This window comes from Sinohyriopsis cumingii, chromosome 2, assembly GCF_028554795.1.
Source record: "Sinohyriopsis cumingii isolate HCF-2022 chromosome 2, ASM2855479v2, whole genome shotgun sequence".
NCBI lineage: Eukaryota > Metazoa > Mollusca > Bivalvia > Unionida > Unionidae > Sinohyriopsis > Sinohyriopsis cumingii.
The window spans coordinates 128,466,202-128,485,778 of NC_142962.1; the positions used below are offsets into that span (position 1 = coordinate 128,466,202).

At 33.5% G+C, this 19,577-nt stretch overlaps 1 protein-coding gene across 1 annotated transcript in view; it reads right to left on the minus strand.

The window, feature by feature from the left end:
* LOC149805806 (unconventional myosin-VIIb-like) overlaps positions 1 to 17,207 on the minus strand; it is a 61,099-nt gene extending 43,892 nt beyond the window's left edge. The window contains exons 1-6 of the mRNA XM_089950505.1: positions 17,067 to 17,207; positions 15,934 to 16,108; positions 14,719 to 14,793; positions 11,335 to 11,419; positions 10,018 to 10,124; positions 4,038 to 4,164 (exon numbers count right to left, since the gene is read on the minus strand). Of these exons, the coding sequence (XP_089806631.1) occupies positions 4,038 to 4,164; positions 10,018 to 10,124; positions 11,335 to 11,419; positions 14,719 to 14,793; positions 15,934 to 16,108; positions 17,067 to 17,182 (685 nt within the window). The 5' untranslated portion in view covers positions 17,183 to 17,207. The remainder of the gene's footprint in view (positions 1 to 4,037; positions 4,165 to 10,017; positions 10,125 to 11,334; positions 11,420 to 14,718; positions 14,794 to 15,933; positions 16,109 to 17,066) is intronic.
* Positions 17,208 to 19,577: the final 2,370 nt, after the last annotated feature.

Sequence of the window (19,577 nt, forward strand, 5' to 3'; positions counted from 1 at the left end):
TTATCCAACATGGATTAATACTAACGACTAATGCCACATTATGCAACATGGATTAATACACATTATGCAACATGGATTAATACTAACGAGTAATGCCACATTATGCAACATGGATTAATACTAACGAGTAATGCCACATTATGCAACATGAATTAATACTAACAAGTAATGCCACATTATGCAACATGGATTAATACTAACGAGTAATGCCACATTATGCAACATGAATTAATACTAACAAGTAATGCCACATTATGCAACATGGATTAATACTAACGAGCAATGCCACATTATGCAACATGGATTAATACTAACGAGTAATGCCACATTATGCAGTATTCATTTTTGAAAGATAATAATAAATGATGCCTCAAGGGGGGGATGCACAATATGGAAATGTTTGCCTAAGGTGCAAAATACCCTTGTACCGGCCTGGAACTAATCTCCATCCCTGATAAGCTAGAATTGTGATTAAATCCACCTGATGCCTTATTTAAAAGTAGTCTTTTACCAAGAACCATTGGCTGGGGTACAGAGATGGGGCAAAAAGTGAAATGCACAAGCTGAATCCACCAGTGAACAAGTTTACATCATTTGTTATGCAAAGCATGCAACTGTCAACTTCAACATTATGTAATTTCAGATACAGTTGTAGTCTTTCTCTATCTCAAGGTAACAAAATACAGGAGTGCATATGGTACACCTGAGGTTCCCTGGCTACCATTTTCCAAATTACCCAAGCAAAATTAACCCATCATGTCAAAAAAATTGAGAATGAAGCCCACAAGCAATAACATGAGCTGAAAAAAAAAACAAACAGAAATTAACCAAGTTAATAGTGAATTACAAGTACCCAATTAATGGACAGTACCACGCACATTTCAAACACAGTCGCTGAACATTTCTGCCTGTAGTAAACTGTCATCGATGTACACAGCATTACAATTTATGTGGGTATGGAAAAGCTTTGTGAATTTTACACAAGCAGAGAAAAAACCATCTGGAAATTAAGTGAATTCATTGACTGTTTATCCAAGAAAATCTTAAGCAAGGTCTGTTGAAAGCAATGTTGTATGGGATATGAACTGCATGTCTCTTTAGAAAAAAATGGCAAACCAGTAGCCTTTCTCAGATGATTTATGGCAGAATCTAAAGTTTCCAATTTTAAAATAATTTATATTGATTCCAGTGTTTGAGATTATGAATTATTCTGTCTGTGCAATCCTTCATCAGTTTTAAAATTATACCAAAAAGAAATTTAGCTTGCAATATTTTTGATGGGTTAACAACTTGTTTCAAAAGCAGCAGTCAACTTCCCATGTTAATAAACTAAATATTTTGTCAATGAAGTTATTTTGGGTAAAGTGTTCTGCTCAGAAACTTAAGGTCAGCAAGGAAGAATGATTATGGACAACACTGTTGAATAAAATGTGAGACAGGGAAAACTACTACCTTGAGAAAGTCAGTGATTTAGGGAATTGCAATCTCTAGCTGCAGTTTCTAAACTTTCCTTGAAATTTCCTTCATACAAATTAATTTTGCTTCTTGTCCTACTTTCTTGGCAAAATCTCTGAAATTTCACTAAATTTTGGTGACATTTTTTTGGTGAAATAAGGATATTTCAATGAAATTTCAGTGAATCATTCTCACTAGAGAGCTGAAACTAGCAAGTTAACTTTGCAATGAAAAATTTTGTTTCTCCATGAAACTACTAAAAAATAATACAAAGTTGAATTAAATCTTCAGTACTATAATAGAATAAATCATTAATTTTGTTTTCTTTGTATTTCTTTTTCTTGTGGAATACACTGTTATATTTGATTTTTTTACAATTCTTTTGAAGACTTTTGTTTGAAATCCTGTAAATTTTACAATCTGACTGCAAAAATGTAGGAACCCATGTGATCATTCTACTTTAATGTATAAACTTGAAACCTTAAAACTTCTAAGTTAAAAATCCATCTCCCTTCTGTCAGCAAGTTTTCTAGGTTCACATTTACATGTCTAGATCATGAATAAATTGCCTTTTGTTGCTAAAACCCATTCTAATTCCACGTCATGAGCAGGAGTTTTACACAAGTGGCGGAATCCTGCTCACGGTCAAACACCAGGAATCCGTGCTTAAATTATATATCTTGCTCATGTACAACTGGGTTTATGATTTTATTTTAAGATCAACATGGATTCCTTGTAAAAACAATGCTATAGCCAGGCAGATTCCTGTTCATTACTTCGCATGTGATTCCTTGTTCTCTTGCATTTCTTTGCTGAATGTTTTATGATTTACGAAGCCCCGTAAATTGCTTTTTTTCTGTACTCTATTTCAGAATACATTCTATTAAACATTTTGTGGGGTTCTTATAAGTGTATGAAAGGTTAGATGAAATTAAAAAATTAAGTGATACATACAAAGCTGAGGTTTAATAATAATTTCATTAAACATGTAGTACCCTTACAGATTACGCACCCACTCTCTCTCTCTCTCTCTCTCTCTTTCTCATCATGTAACCTGTGACCTCCATAAAGATGGACCAGTCATGTGACTTATGCATCATTATATGTGATCCCTGATTACCAGGTACAGTAGCATGTGCTTTAGTTGATATATTCATATTGCAAACACAAGGGACCATATTCATGGTTCATACAATCCTGAATAATTTATGAATTTTCAAGTACTTTTAGAAGTTTTCTATTGTATTTTGTATTAGGGAAATGTAAGCTTCTCCATTTCTTACCAGTGTTGTGTATCATTTAATCTACCCAATTTTATCCCATTTTATTTATGTATTTATTATTTGGGAATATAGGAATATAAATATATCCCAAAAAATTCTACATTTCAAACTGGATTAAATTTTAGTGTTTTATATTCCCTTGGATTAAACCATGGTGGTTTTAGTAAAATTCAAGGATCATTTTCTGACAAATTTCAAGGATTTTTCATGGAAAAAGCCAACTCATTCTAAATTAGAGGAATTTTCAAGGTAACTTCCTCTAACCATTCCATATGAGGAAGCGTAAAACTTAGACTTCCATATATTCAGCAGACATTTGATCTACAAAACAAAATTATCACACGACTGAGAGTTGCTCATTGTGTACAGCACTCCACATTGTATTATATCCATGACATATGTGAATTAATGACTTAAATACAAAATATGCACATAAAAATTGATGTCAAGAGAAAGTGGAAAGTGAGCCAGATATAACATAAACCTCTAAGCAAATGAATGAACAAAATACCAGTCAGAATAAAAACAGATGAGAAAAAGAATCAGCTACTAAGATGGGGAAAGGAAAAAAAAAATTGGTAATAAGAAAGAGAAGAAAAGTCCATCCAGCATGAAAGCTGAAAAACTGAGGTGTGAAAGAAAAACTATATAAGATTTACATCTGCTTAAGTTATTGAAAGCTGCATTACAGTTTTAAGTGACCAGCTTACATGTCAATCACCTTCTGACCCTTTATCAGATGCAGGTGATGGAAGCATTGTTACTGAAGTACTATTAACTTAAATGATGAATGTGTACACAAACCGGCAGTACTTGTACTTTGAATGACCAAGGTACACAAGGTACCACTACCGTGGCAACTGCATTCATCAAGTCCACATCCCTCAGAGAGACATGGAGGATATGCCAAGGAAGAGACCATTTTGGCATACCTGGTGTAGTTCTTTGTCTAGAAAGAGAAATTTGGCATACCTGGAGCAATTCTTTGCCAAGAAAGACAAAATATTGGTGTACCTAGTGAGGTTCTTAGCCAAGGAAAAGAAAGTTAACCATCAATTCAATTGACTTGGGTATTCTTCAGCTACCATCATGCATATCAGGGCCAATGTCTTACACTGTAAGACTGGAGATAACCGACCTTGCAAAATAAGCTATCATTGTAAATATTTACATTGACCATTATCAATGTATGACCTAGCTTGATCCTATCAATTGTGTAAACATCATTTAATTACATTAAATTTTCAAATAAACATGATTGTATGAAATAAACTATGATTTCATGCAAATGGTACACACCATTATTTCCTACTAAATCCAGTTCCAGACCTGTTCCCTCCACAAACTCCACATTACCCAGCAGCAAGATGGCTGCCATTATCCGCATTACATCATAGAATGAAATGCCAAGAACTGTCAGGCAACTCTGCAACAAATAATTTATAATGAAATTATTATCCAAATTTATTGCTATTTCATTTTGAATTTACCCTAAAATGTCTTCATGTAAGCTTGGGCATGGAGATTAAAATTAACAGTAAATTGCAGATTACATCACAAAATAAAAACTTGCAAGACTTTTATAAATAATTGTTTTAAAATACACATCAATTTATTCACTGAAACATGATCATCATAAAGTAAGTACACATAACACACATTTTTGAACACTTCTTATGATGACTCCAAAACTCTACCCTTACTGAGAAAATCATATGCCATATATACTTATTTGTAATGTCATTACACAATGTGCCAGCATGTCCAAGTCCATGATGGCTTGAGAAGTAAATAAAACAAAAAAACAACACAGACCCTGATCTGCCAACACATTATGTGATAGCAGATCAAGGTCTGTGTTGTTTACAATTGGACCAACTTACAAGTTGATATTTCACACAAATGATTTGTTACATAATATATATTTCATACAACTGATTTTTTACATATATTCATACAACTGATTTGTTGGATATTTAATGCAACTGATTTGTTGGATATTTCATGCAGCTGACTTGTTGGATACTTCATACAACTGATTTATTGGTTATTTCATGCAAATGATTTGTTGGAGATTTCATACAACTGATTTGTTGGATATTCTATACAACTGATTTGTTAGATATTTCATGCAACTGATTTGTTGGATATTTCATACAAATGATTTGTTAGATATTTCATGCAACTGATTTGTTGGATGTTTCATACAACTGATTTATTGGATATTTCATACAACTGATTTGTTGGATATTGTATGCAACTGATTTGTTACATATTTCATACAACTGATTTGCTGGCTATTTCATGCAATGGATTTGTTTATACATTTCATACTTCAGATTTGTCAAATTTTTTATACATCGATTTTGCTTTTCTGAGAAACATATTCTCACTTATACATAACATTTTTATCTGTTTGATTGCTTGAAAAAATGTTGTTGAATGGAGCATCAAGTATGATTTTACTAGTCCTTTGTTGTAACTATAACAGTATTTGTAGATTTGTACTGGTAGAAGTACCCCATATAATATTGCTGTAGTCAAGAAATGAATGAACAAAGCTTTGTTAGAACATAATGCAATGTTTCAAAGGAACATGAAATTGAGAGTATTTGGGTGGAAATTTCTCAAAATAATGCAAAATCATTCCTAGTTGGTTTCATTTATAGGCCACCTTCCTCCAAAGCAATTTGGAATGATAACTTTTTTAAACAAATGGAAACTGTTCTTGCACAGGGAAAAAAATCATATATACTCAGTGATATAAATAAGGACCTTCTCAATACTCAGATAAGGAACAACTGGATGGAATTGATTGAATCATTAGTCCTAATCCAGCTGGTAAATGGGCCCACAAGGGTATCAGAAAAATCAACCACTCTTATTGATCATATTTATACCAATATACCAGACAATGTGGCTTGTGTTAATGTACCAAATTTTGGTCTTAGTGACTACAATCCAACTTTTTTGACAAGAAAGGTTAAATGCAAGAGAAATAAGGAAAATACACACAAAACTATCACTTATGGATCATTCAAAATTCTTCATGAAGAACAATTTCTCAATAATCTATATAAAGTTCCATGGAATATGATTCATAATTTAGATGACATAGATGAAGCTGAGGGTATGGACTTATTTATGGATGCAGTCTCTAAGCATGCACCACTGAAAGTACATCGAGCAAAGAATGAAATCCAACCTAACTGGCTTACTACTGAAATCCTAGATGCTATGGAAACATGAGACCAATTCAAGGCTATGGGAAACCATGCACAATATAAAGTTTGGAAAAATAAAATAACAAGTATGATTAAAAAAGCTAAAAAAAATTATTATCAATCATTGCTTGAAAACAAAAAGAGCAACACAAACTCCATTTGGAAAGTCTTCAATGAACTCACTGGAGAAACACACAAAGATCAGCCAAATAAAATTCACGCACTTCTGGTAAATGACACCATTATCACTGATGACACTGACATTGCAAATGTTTTCAATGATTTTTTCACCAACATTACCACAAAGTTAAAAGAACAAGTGATAGAAAACAACTTTAATGAACTGAAAAAGTTCTGCTGCAGCAAAATATCTAAGGAGGTATGTTTCTCTATCCCACCAGCATCAAAAAACTTTGTTAAAAAATGTCTCAGTGAACTTGATACCAAGAAAGCTACAGGACTTGATCAGATTGGTTCATGACTCATTAAGTCTTTTGCCTCTGCTATTGTAGATAGCATAACATTCATAATCCATTTAAGTATTGCAACCTCATCTATCCCCAAAATATGGAAAACTGAAAAAGTAATGCCTATTCACAAATCTGGTTCTAAGGATGATGCTGATAACTACCAACCAATCTCAATACTACCAAACTTGTCAAAAACATGTCCATGACTCATTCATGTCATATTTAACCAAACACTTGCTGTAACACCCTAAATCAATCAGGCTTTAGACAGAACCATTCCTGTGAGACTGCCTTGATTTCCCTAAATGATAAATGGCTTCAAGCACTTGATCAATGTAGAATAATAGGATCTGTATTTGTAGATTTCATGAAAGCTTCTGACATGGTGGATCATTAAATCCTTTTGAAGAAACTGAAAATTTACAGATTTGATGAAGGCACAATTAGGTTTGCTTCATGCTTAAGAGAGAAAACACAACATGTTTATATAAATAACAATAACATTCTGTCTGAACCTGGAACAATTATATATGGAGTACCAAAAGGCTCAATTCTAGGTCCATTACTAACTCCCTAACTGATAAATTGCTACAAACACTTGACCAAGGTATAATAATAGGATCTGTATTTGTAGATTTCAGGAAAGCTTTTGACATTGTGGATCACGAAATCCTTTTGAAGAAACTGAAAATCTACCAATGTGATGAAGGAACAGTAATTAAGTGAGAGAACACAACATGTTTATATAAAAATGTTCTGTCTGAACCTGGAACAATTAAATATGGAGTACCACAAGGCTCAATTCTGGGTCCATTACTATTTATTTCATTTATTAATGACCTACCACTTTTACTAAGAGACTCAACATCATCTACATTGTCAGACATCCAAAACAGAAGGCATGAACTCTAAATTTCTTTACAGAATGCCCTAAACAAACTGGACAACAGGTGCACATGCAATGGCATGGTGGTAAATACTGGTAAAACTAAAATATTACTTATCTCATCACAGCAAAATAGGACAAATCTTGATAGTGATGAACTATGTCTGACATGGAAGGATAAAAATTTGCAAATGGTCTGTAATGATAGACTGCTTGGTGTTCTGGTAGATAATAACTTATCATGGACTGAACACATCAAACATATCAGTAAAAAGGTCAATTCAAGTTTATGGCTTCTCAGTAGGATAAGACATTTTCTCCCTGAAAGGCACAGAAAACTATTTTATAAGAGTTACAGACAACCCTAGCTGTAATACAGAATGGGATAATTCAAATGATAAAAACATAGCAAAGCTGGCACATCTTCAAAAAGAGCATTTGGGCTAATATCAATCCAGAAAGAAAGCAAGGAAAATTTAGCTGGTATGTTAAAAATATTACCTATTAATGACCAAATCTGTTTGCAAAAAGCCAAATTATTGTACAGGATATCCAATCATAGTGCTCCTGAATATTTACAATCACTATTCTAGTACAGGCTACTTGGTAATACTCCCCACCTGCGATCCATGTCTACCAAACAGTATAAAATTCCCAAACCAAATAAGGAATTATTTTTAAAAGTTTCCAAAACTCTGGAACTTTGCTCTGGAATAGTATTCCAGTTGAGATTAGAAAGGCCCACTCTATTTCCTTCTTCCAAACCCAATATATCCAGTGGCTTCAGAGATGCAGCTAAAATAAATTCCTTTGTATTAGTGCCTCAAGATATATTAGTTCTTAGCTAATTGTGTTACCCTATTTAAATTAGGTCATTATTATTTTTTTTTTTTAATTATTATTATTATTATTACAGTGATAGATTTTACTGTTCCAACCAATTTTCCATCATCTAAAGCCTTCAACTGCCTGTCTACCATTGAAAGTAAGGCAGTTTTGCAAGAGTGGTTTTGTCTGGAACCTGGTTAGTTTTCATGAGAGGTTTGTGTTTTTGTACAAACAAAATTACATCATAATGCACAAGGAAGGAAAGAAGGAGGATGGAAATGGATCTGTAATTGTTGGTTTCAACCTTAATTCCAGTTTTGAAAAGTGCATCACTTTAGCTAGTGTCCACGATTTATGAAACTGACCAGTCTTTATAATAATAATAATAATAATAATAATAATAATAATAACAATAATAATAAAAATAATAATAATGATAATAATAATAATAATAATAATAATAACTTTATTTAGAGAAGGTAACTCAATTAGTTACAAAACTAATCTACCTTGAGGCCTTCTATCTGTTATGTACAATATATACAGTATATACAACATGATGTGATGAATCTGGCTTGACACTAAATAATTAAGTGATTTTAAAATTCAAAGTATCAAGCCTAGAACACATGCACAGGCATCTATGAAAACATAAACATATATAAAATATAAAATACCATCCTGCATTGAAAAATTAAACAGAGAAAATGATGCAAAATTACAAAACAGTAGGCAGTATTTATTGTACTAGAATTGTTCAATTGTCTAAAGATTTCATCCATGTGAGACACTGATTATGAAAAGAAGAAATACTAAGAGCCTGCCTTATGTCACTGGGAATGTTGTTCCATACCAGTGGACCAATATACTTAAAACTTTTTTTTAAACAATTCCTTCTGTGGCCTTGGTATAATGTAATTTTTACTTCTTATGGACCTTAAATTTGGAGTACCATCAGCATCTCTTTGGTGAAAGATATTGCTTAGATAGACAGGAATGGCTTTTCTGGATACTTTATACATCAATGTGGCCTTTCTAAGAAATATTCTTTAATGTATTGTTAAAATCTTTATATTATTGATTGTATCCTATAAATTGTCTATACACTGATCTAGAATTAAATGGCAAGCCCTCTTTTGGAGTCTTAAAAGTGTTGTTATGTTTGAATTAGAGGTATTACCGCAAATGACATTACAATAGTCCAGATATGGCTTAATATAACTTTTATAAAAGATGACCCAATACTGAAGAGGAATGTATTTATACTAAGACTGCATAGTAAAGTAACACTCTCAGCAATCATTGGAGCAACTGCCTTTAAAATCCCAGGTCTAATAGATATTTTTTTTCATCTATTCACTGGAGAAAATTTAAGAACACCGTCACAGCTCATTGGGGTGGATATCAAAGTTGAACTCACTTGCAAGCCTGTCAGAACAGAAGTCATGACAATACTGAAGGATTCTATAATAGGTTTCTTAATGTGGGAAGCTATATTGGTGAAGAACATCATTTAAACTATTTGCCATTTTACTAAGATTTTCAAAAGTATTTGATTTCAGTGATATAACATCATATGATTGTTTCTTAATGCATCAAAAGACTTTAGAAAGCATCAGTTGTTCAATTATAGGATCAGTAGATTCATTTTCAGATATCCATGTTTATTTATATCATGTTTATTTATGTAGAAATGTGTTTAATACTTTGGGTAATGCTGACTTCTCATCTGATGGATGTAAACTTTTGTCAAAAGTTTCAAAATAACAGTTGAAGTAGATACGATGCTGTGTAAAAAAAATGTCTTGCACAATTTGTCAGTAATTCTAAAATATGGTAAAAATTGTATAAAAGAACATTTGTTAGATCACCTTCCAAGATTCAAATCTCTCCTTGTCTACAGCCTCATTCTGCTGTGATACACCTGGAGAAAGGTAACATAAGTTGTGTGCGGAATAGCCACTCAAGTGCAGTTTAACTGAAATAAACAATACATACAGGGCATTCAATATTTTAACAATAGGTATGCTGAAGGGACAGTCAGTACTGTAAACTTATATTAAAATCCTTTATAAATTATTCCACTTAACACAAAATATAAATTTCATGATCAATTTTGCTGTATTGTGTGGAAGAAAAACTGTCACATTTACTGCATAACACTTTATCTTGAAATAGTAGTGCCAAATTTAGCAATTTTCTAATATGGCCATAATGGTGAGATTTAATTTTGGCATGGCAATGTTTGAAAGTTTGCTAAACTATATATATATGTTAATGTACTTTTGATAAAGAACTCTGTCGTATTTGAAAATGAAAACTTGGGGCCACATTTCTGTGAAAACGTTCCAGTAGCAGTTAAAAGAAAATGCTTAGCCAGCATTTGATAATGAGAGTCTTGGATTAGAAAAAGAAGGTTCTGGAAGCAGTATTCCTCACTCATAGGAGCTTTGATTGGCAGTGTTCAACTTTGTGCTGATTGCATTTTCCACCAATATACTATATATACTCGTTTATATGTCACATGCACATACCCAGATGTGTCATATGTTGTTTGCAGTTGGACCCTGGACTCGACTCATAAGCAAGTATATACGGAAGCCAAAATTAAACCTTTGTCAAATATAAACACTTATCAAAATACTGCCTCCATAAAAATAACTTTAAACCGTGCCATACCAGGACCAATTTTATAAAAGATATCACCCTTATAGATGATCATTAAAGCATTGGTCCTAGTGAATGTAACTACCATATAACTTGGGTCCAACTACAAACAACATACACCCTAATCTGCTGTCACATGATGTGCCAGCAGATAAGGGTGTATGTTGTCTGTTTTACTGATTACTGCTAACAAACAACACAGAGTCAGATCTGCTGATGTGATAGCCGATTATGGGTCATGTTGTTTGCAGCTGCACCCAATTTATAAGTGGGTATATACAGTAAGTGCTGAAACTTTTTTGTAAGGAGGTTCAAAAATATTCAGTGTAAAACCAGAACAAAACTATAATGAAACAATCAATTACATTTTGATAAAATTTAATATGGAAATTGGATGTAGCTGACAATGTCCAAATATAAAAGCATGAGAGAGATGGACAGATTTACAACATGTGTAGAAGCCTAACTTTATGTTCCAAAGATTGACAAAGTTTAAAAGCCCATGAATTTCATGCATTTACCTTTTTCCTCTGCAGTAAGTCCTGCTAGCATCTGATAAAATATGTGGAAGTTCTTCTCATGTTTTCCAATATTGACTAGTCTTTCCTGAAATATTTGTGACCACTCAAAGAAGTTGTTCAGAATTATTGTAAAAATGTCAGTTATTTGGTACTGTGTAGAATCATCTACTCTGTTGAATAACATTCTTGTCACTTTGCCTTTGTTACCATATATACTTGCTTATAAGACAAGTCCAACTGCAAACTGCACAGAACCAGATATGCCATTGCATAATGTGCCAGCAGATCTGGGTCTGTGCAGCTTGTTAGGAGTAATCAGTAGAACAAACAACATAGACCCTGATCTGCAGGCACATTATGCTAAGGCAGATCAGGATCTATGTTGTTTGCAGTTGACTTGACTCATTTGCAAGCTTAGATGATACATTTAAAGAACTTGAGCATTGGGTATGTGATACAAGCATATTTGTAAGCTGTTTCAGTCACTGACTACTGAATGTTATTAGTACCATTCACATAATATGAAGATGATTTTTTCACACAAACTTTCATCACATACATAGTTTATCTAATTTTACAATCTTATAATTAAAATTCTGAAGCAATTATATTTTTGAAAACAAATGCTAAAAAATGAGTTTTTAACACATAATTTGATGACTGTATGTATTTAAAAAGTTGGAGTTGTTTGCGTGCAAGAGTTCACAAGATACACCACCATCAGTATGTTCAAAAGTGTTCAATATACCATGGAAATCAGGTCACACTAACCCTGTTTTAATGTGACAACATTAATCCCAATACTCTACAATACACATTTGATGGCAACAGGTTTAGAGTTAGATTTTAGAATAGATACCAGCTTTAAGTAATGTTGAAAATCCTTGAAAAGAGGTCATATGGTATTTGAATTACAAACTGGATATAAATTTTTAACTAATCCTATTCAATCTGGAAAAATAGGACACAGTGACCGATTTTAGGTTTATGACGCTTGTTAATCCTAGAGTTTTGTCCCTACTGGAACAAAAATTTTGAATAAATCCCACTGATTGTAGACCCAGCAACCCAAAGTCCACTTACAGTAGACCCAACAAACCAAAGCCTACTGAAAGTAGGCCAGCAACCCAAAACCCACAGATAGTACATGTAGGCCCAGCAGCCCAAATTCCACTCACAGTAGACCCAGCAGGCCAAAGCCCACTGATAGTAGGCCCAGCAACCCAAAGCCCACTGATAGTAGGTCAGCAGCCCAAAGCCCACCAATTGTAGGCCTAGCATCTCAAATCCCACTTACAGTAGGCCCAGCAGGCCAAAGCCCACTGATAGTAGGCCCAGCAACCCAAAGCCCACTGATAGTAGGTCAGCAGCCCAAAGCCCACCAATTGTAGGCCTAGCATCTCAAATCCCACTTACAGTAGGCCCAGCAAACCAAAGCCCACTGACAGTGGGCCAGCAACCCAAATCCCACTTACAGCAGGCCTAACAAGCCAAAGCCCACTGACAGTAAACCCAGCAACCTGGAGCTCTCTGTTATTAAGTCTAGCAAGCCAAAGCCCACTGATAGTAGACCTAACAACACAAAGCCCACTAAAGTAGACCCAGCAACCTTAAGCCCATTGATAGTAGGCCCAACAACCCAAAGCCCACTGATAATAGGCCAGCAACCCAAATCCCACTGATAGTAGGCCCAACAACCTGAATCCCACTAATAGCAGACCCATCAACCCAAATCCCATTGACAGCAGGCCAGGCATGCCATGTTCATCATATGTTCATCATAAGATGCTCCTTTTACAATTTGTCATACATTTTAAGCAAATCCTAAATAATGCCACAGGGGCCTCTTGTTTGTCTTTAATGTGAATTTTTATTACAACATGATTTTTTGTATGCTTGAATGTGTTGACAGATACATGTGTGTAAGGGCTTAAATACAAAAGTTCCTAAATGGTACATTCCAAAATGACTAAAAGTTTATCAGATAGTGTAGCATACTGTATATAAATCATGGAGGGCATCAAGGGTCTTGTAACTGTATAATAATAACTCAGAGTTACCCCCCCACCCAACCCCCCACCACCATCATCATCATCATCATTATATTTTGTTATGCATGAGCATATACAAAGATGCAGGGACAGAAAGATGGATGGACAAAGTGAGTGTTGCATATTATTCACTTCTATCAGTGCAAGCTTATTAAACAAAACACCAATAAACAATATCTTTTAGGGTTAGTATATGTCTATAATATGACACCAGGTAGAATATATTTGTATTGCCACTGTGTTGTTGATTGAAAGAGTAAGCTGCCATTACTGATTTGGTTACCTATAGGTCAACAAGCTACTTCCTGGAAAAGAGGATCCTACCTAGATTGCAATAATCATATTCACTGCGGTGATGGTTTAAACATTAGATGACTGCTAGATTAAAGCAGCTACAAGACAGTGATATATCATATGCTGTGAAATTTCGAAAGGGTTCAAATTCAGTACCTTTAGCAAACTGACCACAAATCATAAAAAATAAAAATTAAACCTCGTAAAAGAGCAAATTGAAAATATTAAACAGCTAATATTTCCAATTTCATTAGTTTGCAAAAATGCAACATGCTAAAAAAAACTCTTAATCATGGAAAGGGAGTATAATATTAACGGAAATAAATTTCATGTTAAAGTTTTTGTTGACTACCTTGTTCTATTCTGCTGTTACAGTTAGCTAGGAGAAAAGCAATTGAAATCAACCATATATACTTGTGTACAATAAATCTACCATATATACATGTGTACAATAAATCTACCATAAAGATATATACATGTGTACAATAAATCTACCATATATACATGTGTACAATAAATCTACCATAAAGATATATACTTGTGTACAATAAATCTACCATATATACATGTGTACAATAAATCTACCATAAAGATATATACTTATGTACAATAAATCTACCATAAAGATATATACTTGTGTACCATAAATCTACCATATATACATGTGTACAATAAATTTACCATAAAGATATATACTTGTGTACAATAAATCTACCATATATACATGTGTACAATAAATCTACCATATATACATGTGTACAATAAATCTACCATAAAGATATATATTTGTCTACCATAAATCTACCATATATATATCTATACAATAAATCTACCATAAAGATATATACTTGTGTACAATAAATCTACCATATATACACGTGTACAATAAATCTACCATAAAGATATCTACTTATGTGCTGGCAGATCCGAGGCTATATTCTTTGGAGCTGGATTTATATATGAGTATATATGGTACTTCAAGTACGACTAAACCATATTTTTTAGTTTCAGGGACAACTATTAGTAACCAGTATTTCACCTTTTCTAAAAGGTAACAGTGGATTTTAGTTCTGTAGATGACAGCATCACTGATGTAATTCTCAATGAAGTAACCCTGAAAAAAATAAATGAATATGACACAGTTAAGAAAACAATATTTTCTCTTAAACTAAATAAAAGGTATGAAAAATACTAATCATTAAACTTGCAAAGGAGTTTTGTCTTAAGAGTAATATCATCTGTTATTGGATGGGTGTATTTTTTACAATGTGTTTTTTCTTAATATTACAGACTTTTGATACATCTTTTAAAAATCATTTGAGGAAACAAGTCAAATCTTATTTCACAGAATGAACATTCAGTTACCATTCTGGTATTGTATTATTGTCCATACATCATGATTACAAAAAGAAACTGCATTTGTAGATGTTTCTTCCAAAGCTGATGTATGTCTGATCATCTGTCTGCCTTTCTATTATTAATGATAGTGTCTTTAACTCTGCTAAATCTGGTTCATGAGGAATGTCTTTAAAGTTCAAGGTTATAATGTAACGGGAGAAACATGGCAGTTCAATGATTAGCACGACAGACTCACAACCATAAGGGTGTATTTTCAAATCCTACAATTGGATAAGCCTGTTTCAGCTACTGTGGTGAATCCTTGGGCAAGGCACTTTATTCCTATTGCCTTGGCACTAAATAACCTACATGTGTTGATGTGCTGTAAAGGGTCAAACCAAATCATGCAATGTAATCATCACTTTCTTAATCAAAAGTCTCTCATATGCAGCCATAATACGATGTTCCCTTCTCTTTATTTCATCTACACATTCTACCTCATCATAACTGCCACCTCTAATGACCAGGGAACAGTAATCTGTCTAAGACCATGTGTGTCAGTAATATCGGTCTATGTGCCTGTGTGTCAGTAATATCTGTGTATGTGCCTGTGTGTCAGTAATATCGATCTATGTGTCTGTGTGTCAGTAATATCTGTCTATGTGCCCGTGTGTCAGCAATATCAGTCTATGTGCCTGTGTGTCAGTAATATCTGTCTATGTACCTGTGTGTCAGTAATATTGGTCTATGTGTCTGTGTGTCAGTAATATCTGTCTATGTGCCCGTGTGTCAGTAATATCTGTCTATGTACCTGTATTTCAGAGTGGTGACATATGGTCACTGTATATAACCATAGAACTGATTAAAGTTGTTGTAATAAATCTAGTAAATGATCTGTTGTGAATGATGTACTGACCACTCTGCTACTGTCTGGATTGGTGATGGTAGCTGCAGAACATAGGGACTGGAGGACCGTAAGTGAGGCTGACAGGTGTTTGAAAGCATCTGTTTCTGGACCACCACCTGCCATGTCAAAAAGTTGCCACAGTAACTGTCTCGCATAGTGAGTCTTTCCACTTCCACTCTCACCACTGTAATAATTAGTCAATTCACTTTTATCTGGTATGATTTACATGATTCATACAGCCCTTGAAAATATGTTTTCTTCGACTTTTCAAGGAATTAATGTTTTCAAGAAGTATTTTGTCTTATTCTTCTCCATGTGTTACTGTATCAAGTACTATTATTGTGTGTCATTCTTTTCATGTGTTACTGTCTTGAATACCAGTGTTGTGTGTCAATGTTTCCAAAGTGTTACTTTATTAGGTACCTGAGTGTTGTGTGTAATCCTTCTCAATGTGTTACTTTATTGACTATGATTGTTGTGTCATCATTCTCAATGTGCTACTTTATTGACTACCAGTGTTGTGTGTAATCCTTCTCAATGTGTTACTTTATTGGCTACCAGTGTTGCATCATCATTCTCAATGTGATACTTTATTCACTACCAGTGTTGTGTGTCATCCTTCTGAATGTGTTACTTTATTGACTACCAGTGTTGTGTGTCATTCTTTTCAATATGTTACTTTATTGAATACCATTGTTGTGTGTCAATCTATTCAATGTGTTATTTAATTGAATACCAGTGTTGTGTGTCATTCTTTTCAGTGTGTTAGTTTACTGAATACCAGTGCTGTGTCATCCTTCTCAATGTGCTACTTTTTTGACTACCAGTATTGTGTGTTATCCTTCTCAATGTGTTACTTTATTAAATAACAGTGTTGTGTGTCTTTTGAATCATGAATGTTAGACACTGCAGATGAAATATTTTATTTTGTATTTCCAACAAGTATCATATTCTCCAAATGTAATATGAGTACTATACACATATCTATACTTATATGACTCGTTTATTAGAAAACAGTATCTAATTTTTTTTAAAATGTGTTTTATTATATACACATTTATTATAAATCAATCTGTGCATCTTATACTTGGAAAAAAAATTGATAATAAAATTATGCAGATGAGTTTGGTGAAGAAGCCTACCTGACTATAAGAACTTGTGAGTGCCTTGTATCAAAATGGCTGGCAAGTGCCTCTGACACTAATCTCTGCAAGAGTGGGCTACCCTTAACTGGGTCTGACAGAGACTTGGGGGTCATTTGTTTCTGATTGGGATTCAGACATAGCAGAACTGTTCCAACTCTGGTCTGCAAGAATCAAAACTGAAATAGTGACAATGTCAAGACAAAAAGTCCTCTCGTTTTCACTTTATTGATATGTATAATTTTTTGTGGTTTCATGAATAACCAAGCTGATGTCAGATACAGTGTGTAGCTTTAAAAACAGATAGTGTGTAGCTTTGAAAACTCAAAGTGATGTGTGCCAAAATGTTGCATGCATTTTAGAGTTGTCTGTTCGACTGAGCTATGAGTTTTTCAAAGCTGCAGGCAACTTAAGTGCTAACAATGGGAATAAGCATGTCCTTTGAGTTATGCCAAATATTTCATTGATTGATGTTTCAGTAATTATCAAATGTTTCACTGTATATGCATTTGCCACACAAAATGCACTACTCTCTCACTATAATGGCTGTACATGCATTTGGCATACATATTATAGCATTGTTATGCATAATTAATTTCTATTGTTTGTTGGCTTTTCTCCATGATTATATGTTATGTATATCTGTATTTTGTAACTGACCTAAGTCCAAAATCAAGTTAATGGTCTACCTGACTAGTGACATGTATTTTGTAAACAACATAATACATAGCTAATATTTCTCTATGATTATATATTAAATACTGAGATTATTATTATTTGAGGTAAACATGTTTTTTAGAATCTTAGTCAAGGACATTAGTTTTTTTATTTGGAAATTTCTAAACTTTTTGACAATTTAGAATGTTTTAGAAAGGAGACTGACCTACATCCTGGCTCTATTATTGTGTTTTAGCTTGTTATATCAATGTTGTTTACTTGAAAACTTACTCATTTCTATCTTAACATCCAAAGTGGAAGCAATCTTTTTGTTATGTTCAGTTTTTAGTTGGGGTGGATTTATTTATTTAAATTACTCAATGGATTTTACAAAAAGTTCATCACTACTTCTTGGACTAAATCATTCATCTGGAATTAGTGTGAAATCATTCAAGGACTTTTTGGATTATATTATTGTGTTACATCAAGACTGTTAACACATCACCACATTCCAGGCACATTAGCACATTCAAAACTACAGACACATCAACACATTCAATATTAGAATTTATTTGGAATGCCACTGGAAATCAGTTCAAACTCTAGACATTTGGACTTTTAGGACTATTTAGGATTTAATTCACATTACTGTAAGTTATTTTTAAATTTTCACTTTGCATTCTAAGGAAATAATTTATGTGCTGAGTTTTACAAAACTTGTTGGTTTTCATTCTTTTCTTTTACATAGTTTAAGACAATAAAATCATAACATTATTCACTCACTTTGATGGCTGTCCATGCATTAGGCATATAAATTGCACTATTCACTCACTATAATGACTGTACATGCATTTGGCATACACAATACAGTACTCTTACTATGATGGCTGTACATACATTTGATATACACAATACAGTATTCCCTCAATATAATGACTGTACATTTAGCATACACAATAAAGTGCCCTTACTATAATGACTGTTCATACATTTGACATACACAATACAGTATTCCCTCATTATAATGATATTCATTGGAGACATAAAGGTGGATCACCTTACATGTGAGGATGCCTTATATTGAGGTATTTTATACATAGTATTACTAACAATTAAATGAGATCCATGACTACTGAGAATGTCCATCATATAAAAGGGACTACCTTATACTGAATCACCATAACATGAGGGAGAACAGTATCATCATATAGTGCATGTGGTTTGTGTTTAATTCTTTTTAAGATGTTTATGTTTTACCTCAATGATGTTGATCATAGTGACTTTTCAATTCAACTTGTCATGGTTTGTTACATACTGCAATTACAAAATTATTACAGACTTGCCTCTGTGACACTTGGACTATGATCACTAGGGATGTAAACCTGTGACAATCAGACTATGGTCCAATATAGTTATGCTGCTGTGACAACCAGATTTTGATCCAATATGCTGTTATGGCAATCAGACTATGAACCAATATAGTTATGATGTTACAATCAGACTATGACCAATATGGTTATGCTGTTGTGACAATCAGACTATGACCCAATATGGTTATGCCTTTGTGGCAATCAGACCATGACCCAATTAGGTTATGCAGTTGTGACAATCAGACTATGACCCAAATAGGTTATGCTGTTGTGACAATCAGACTATGACCCAATATGATTATGTTGTTGTGACAATCAGACTATGATCCAACAAAGATGCCTCATGACCAACAGACCATTGCCCATTTGTGTTATGCTGATGTGACAATAAGACTATGACATAGAAGAAATGACTTGAGACTATTATGCTATGAATCAACAGGCATATGCCCCTGTGACAATCAGACTATGACCCTTTAGAAAT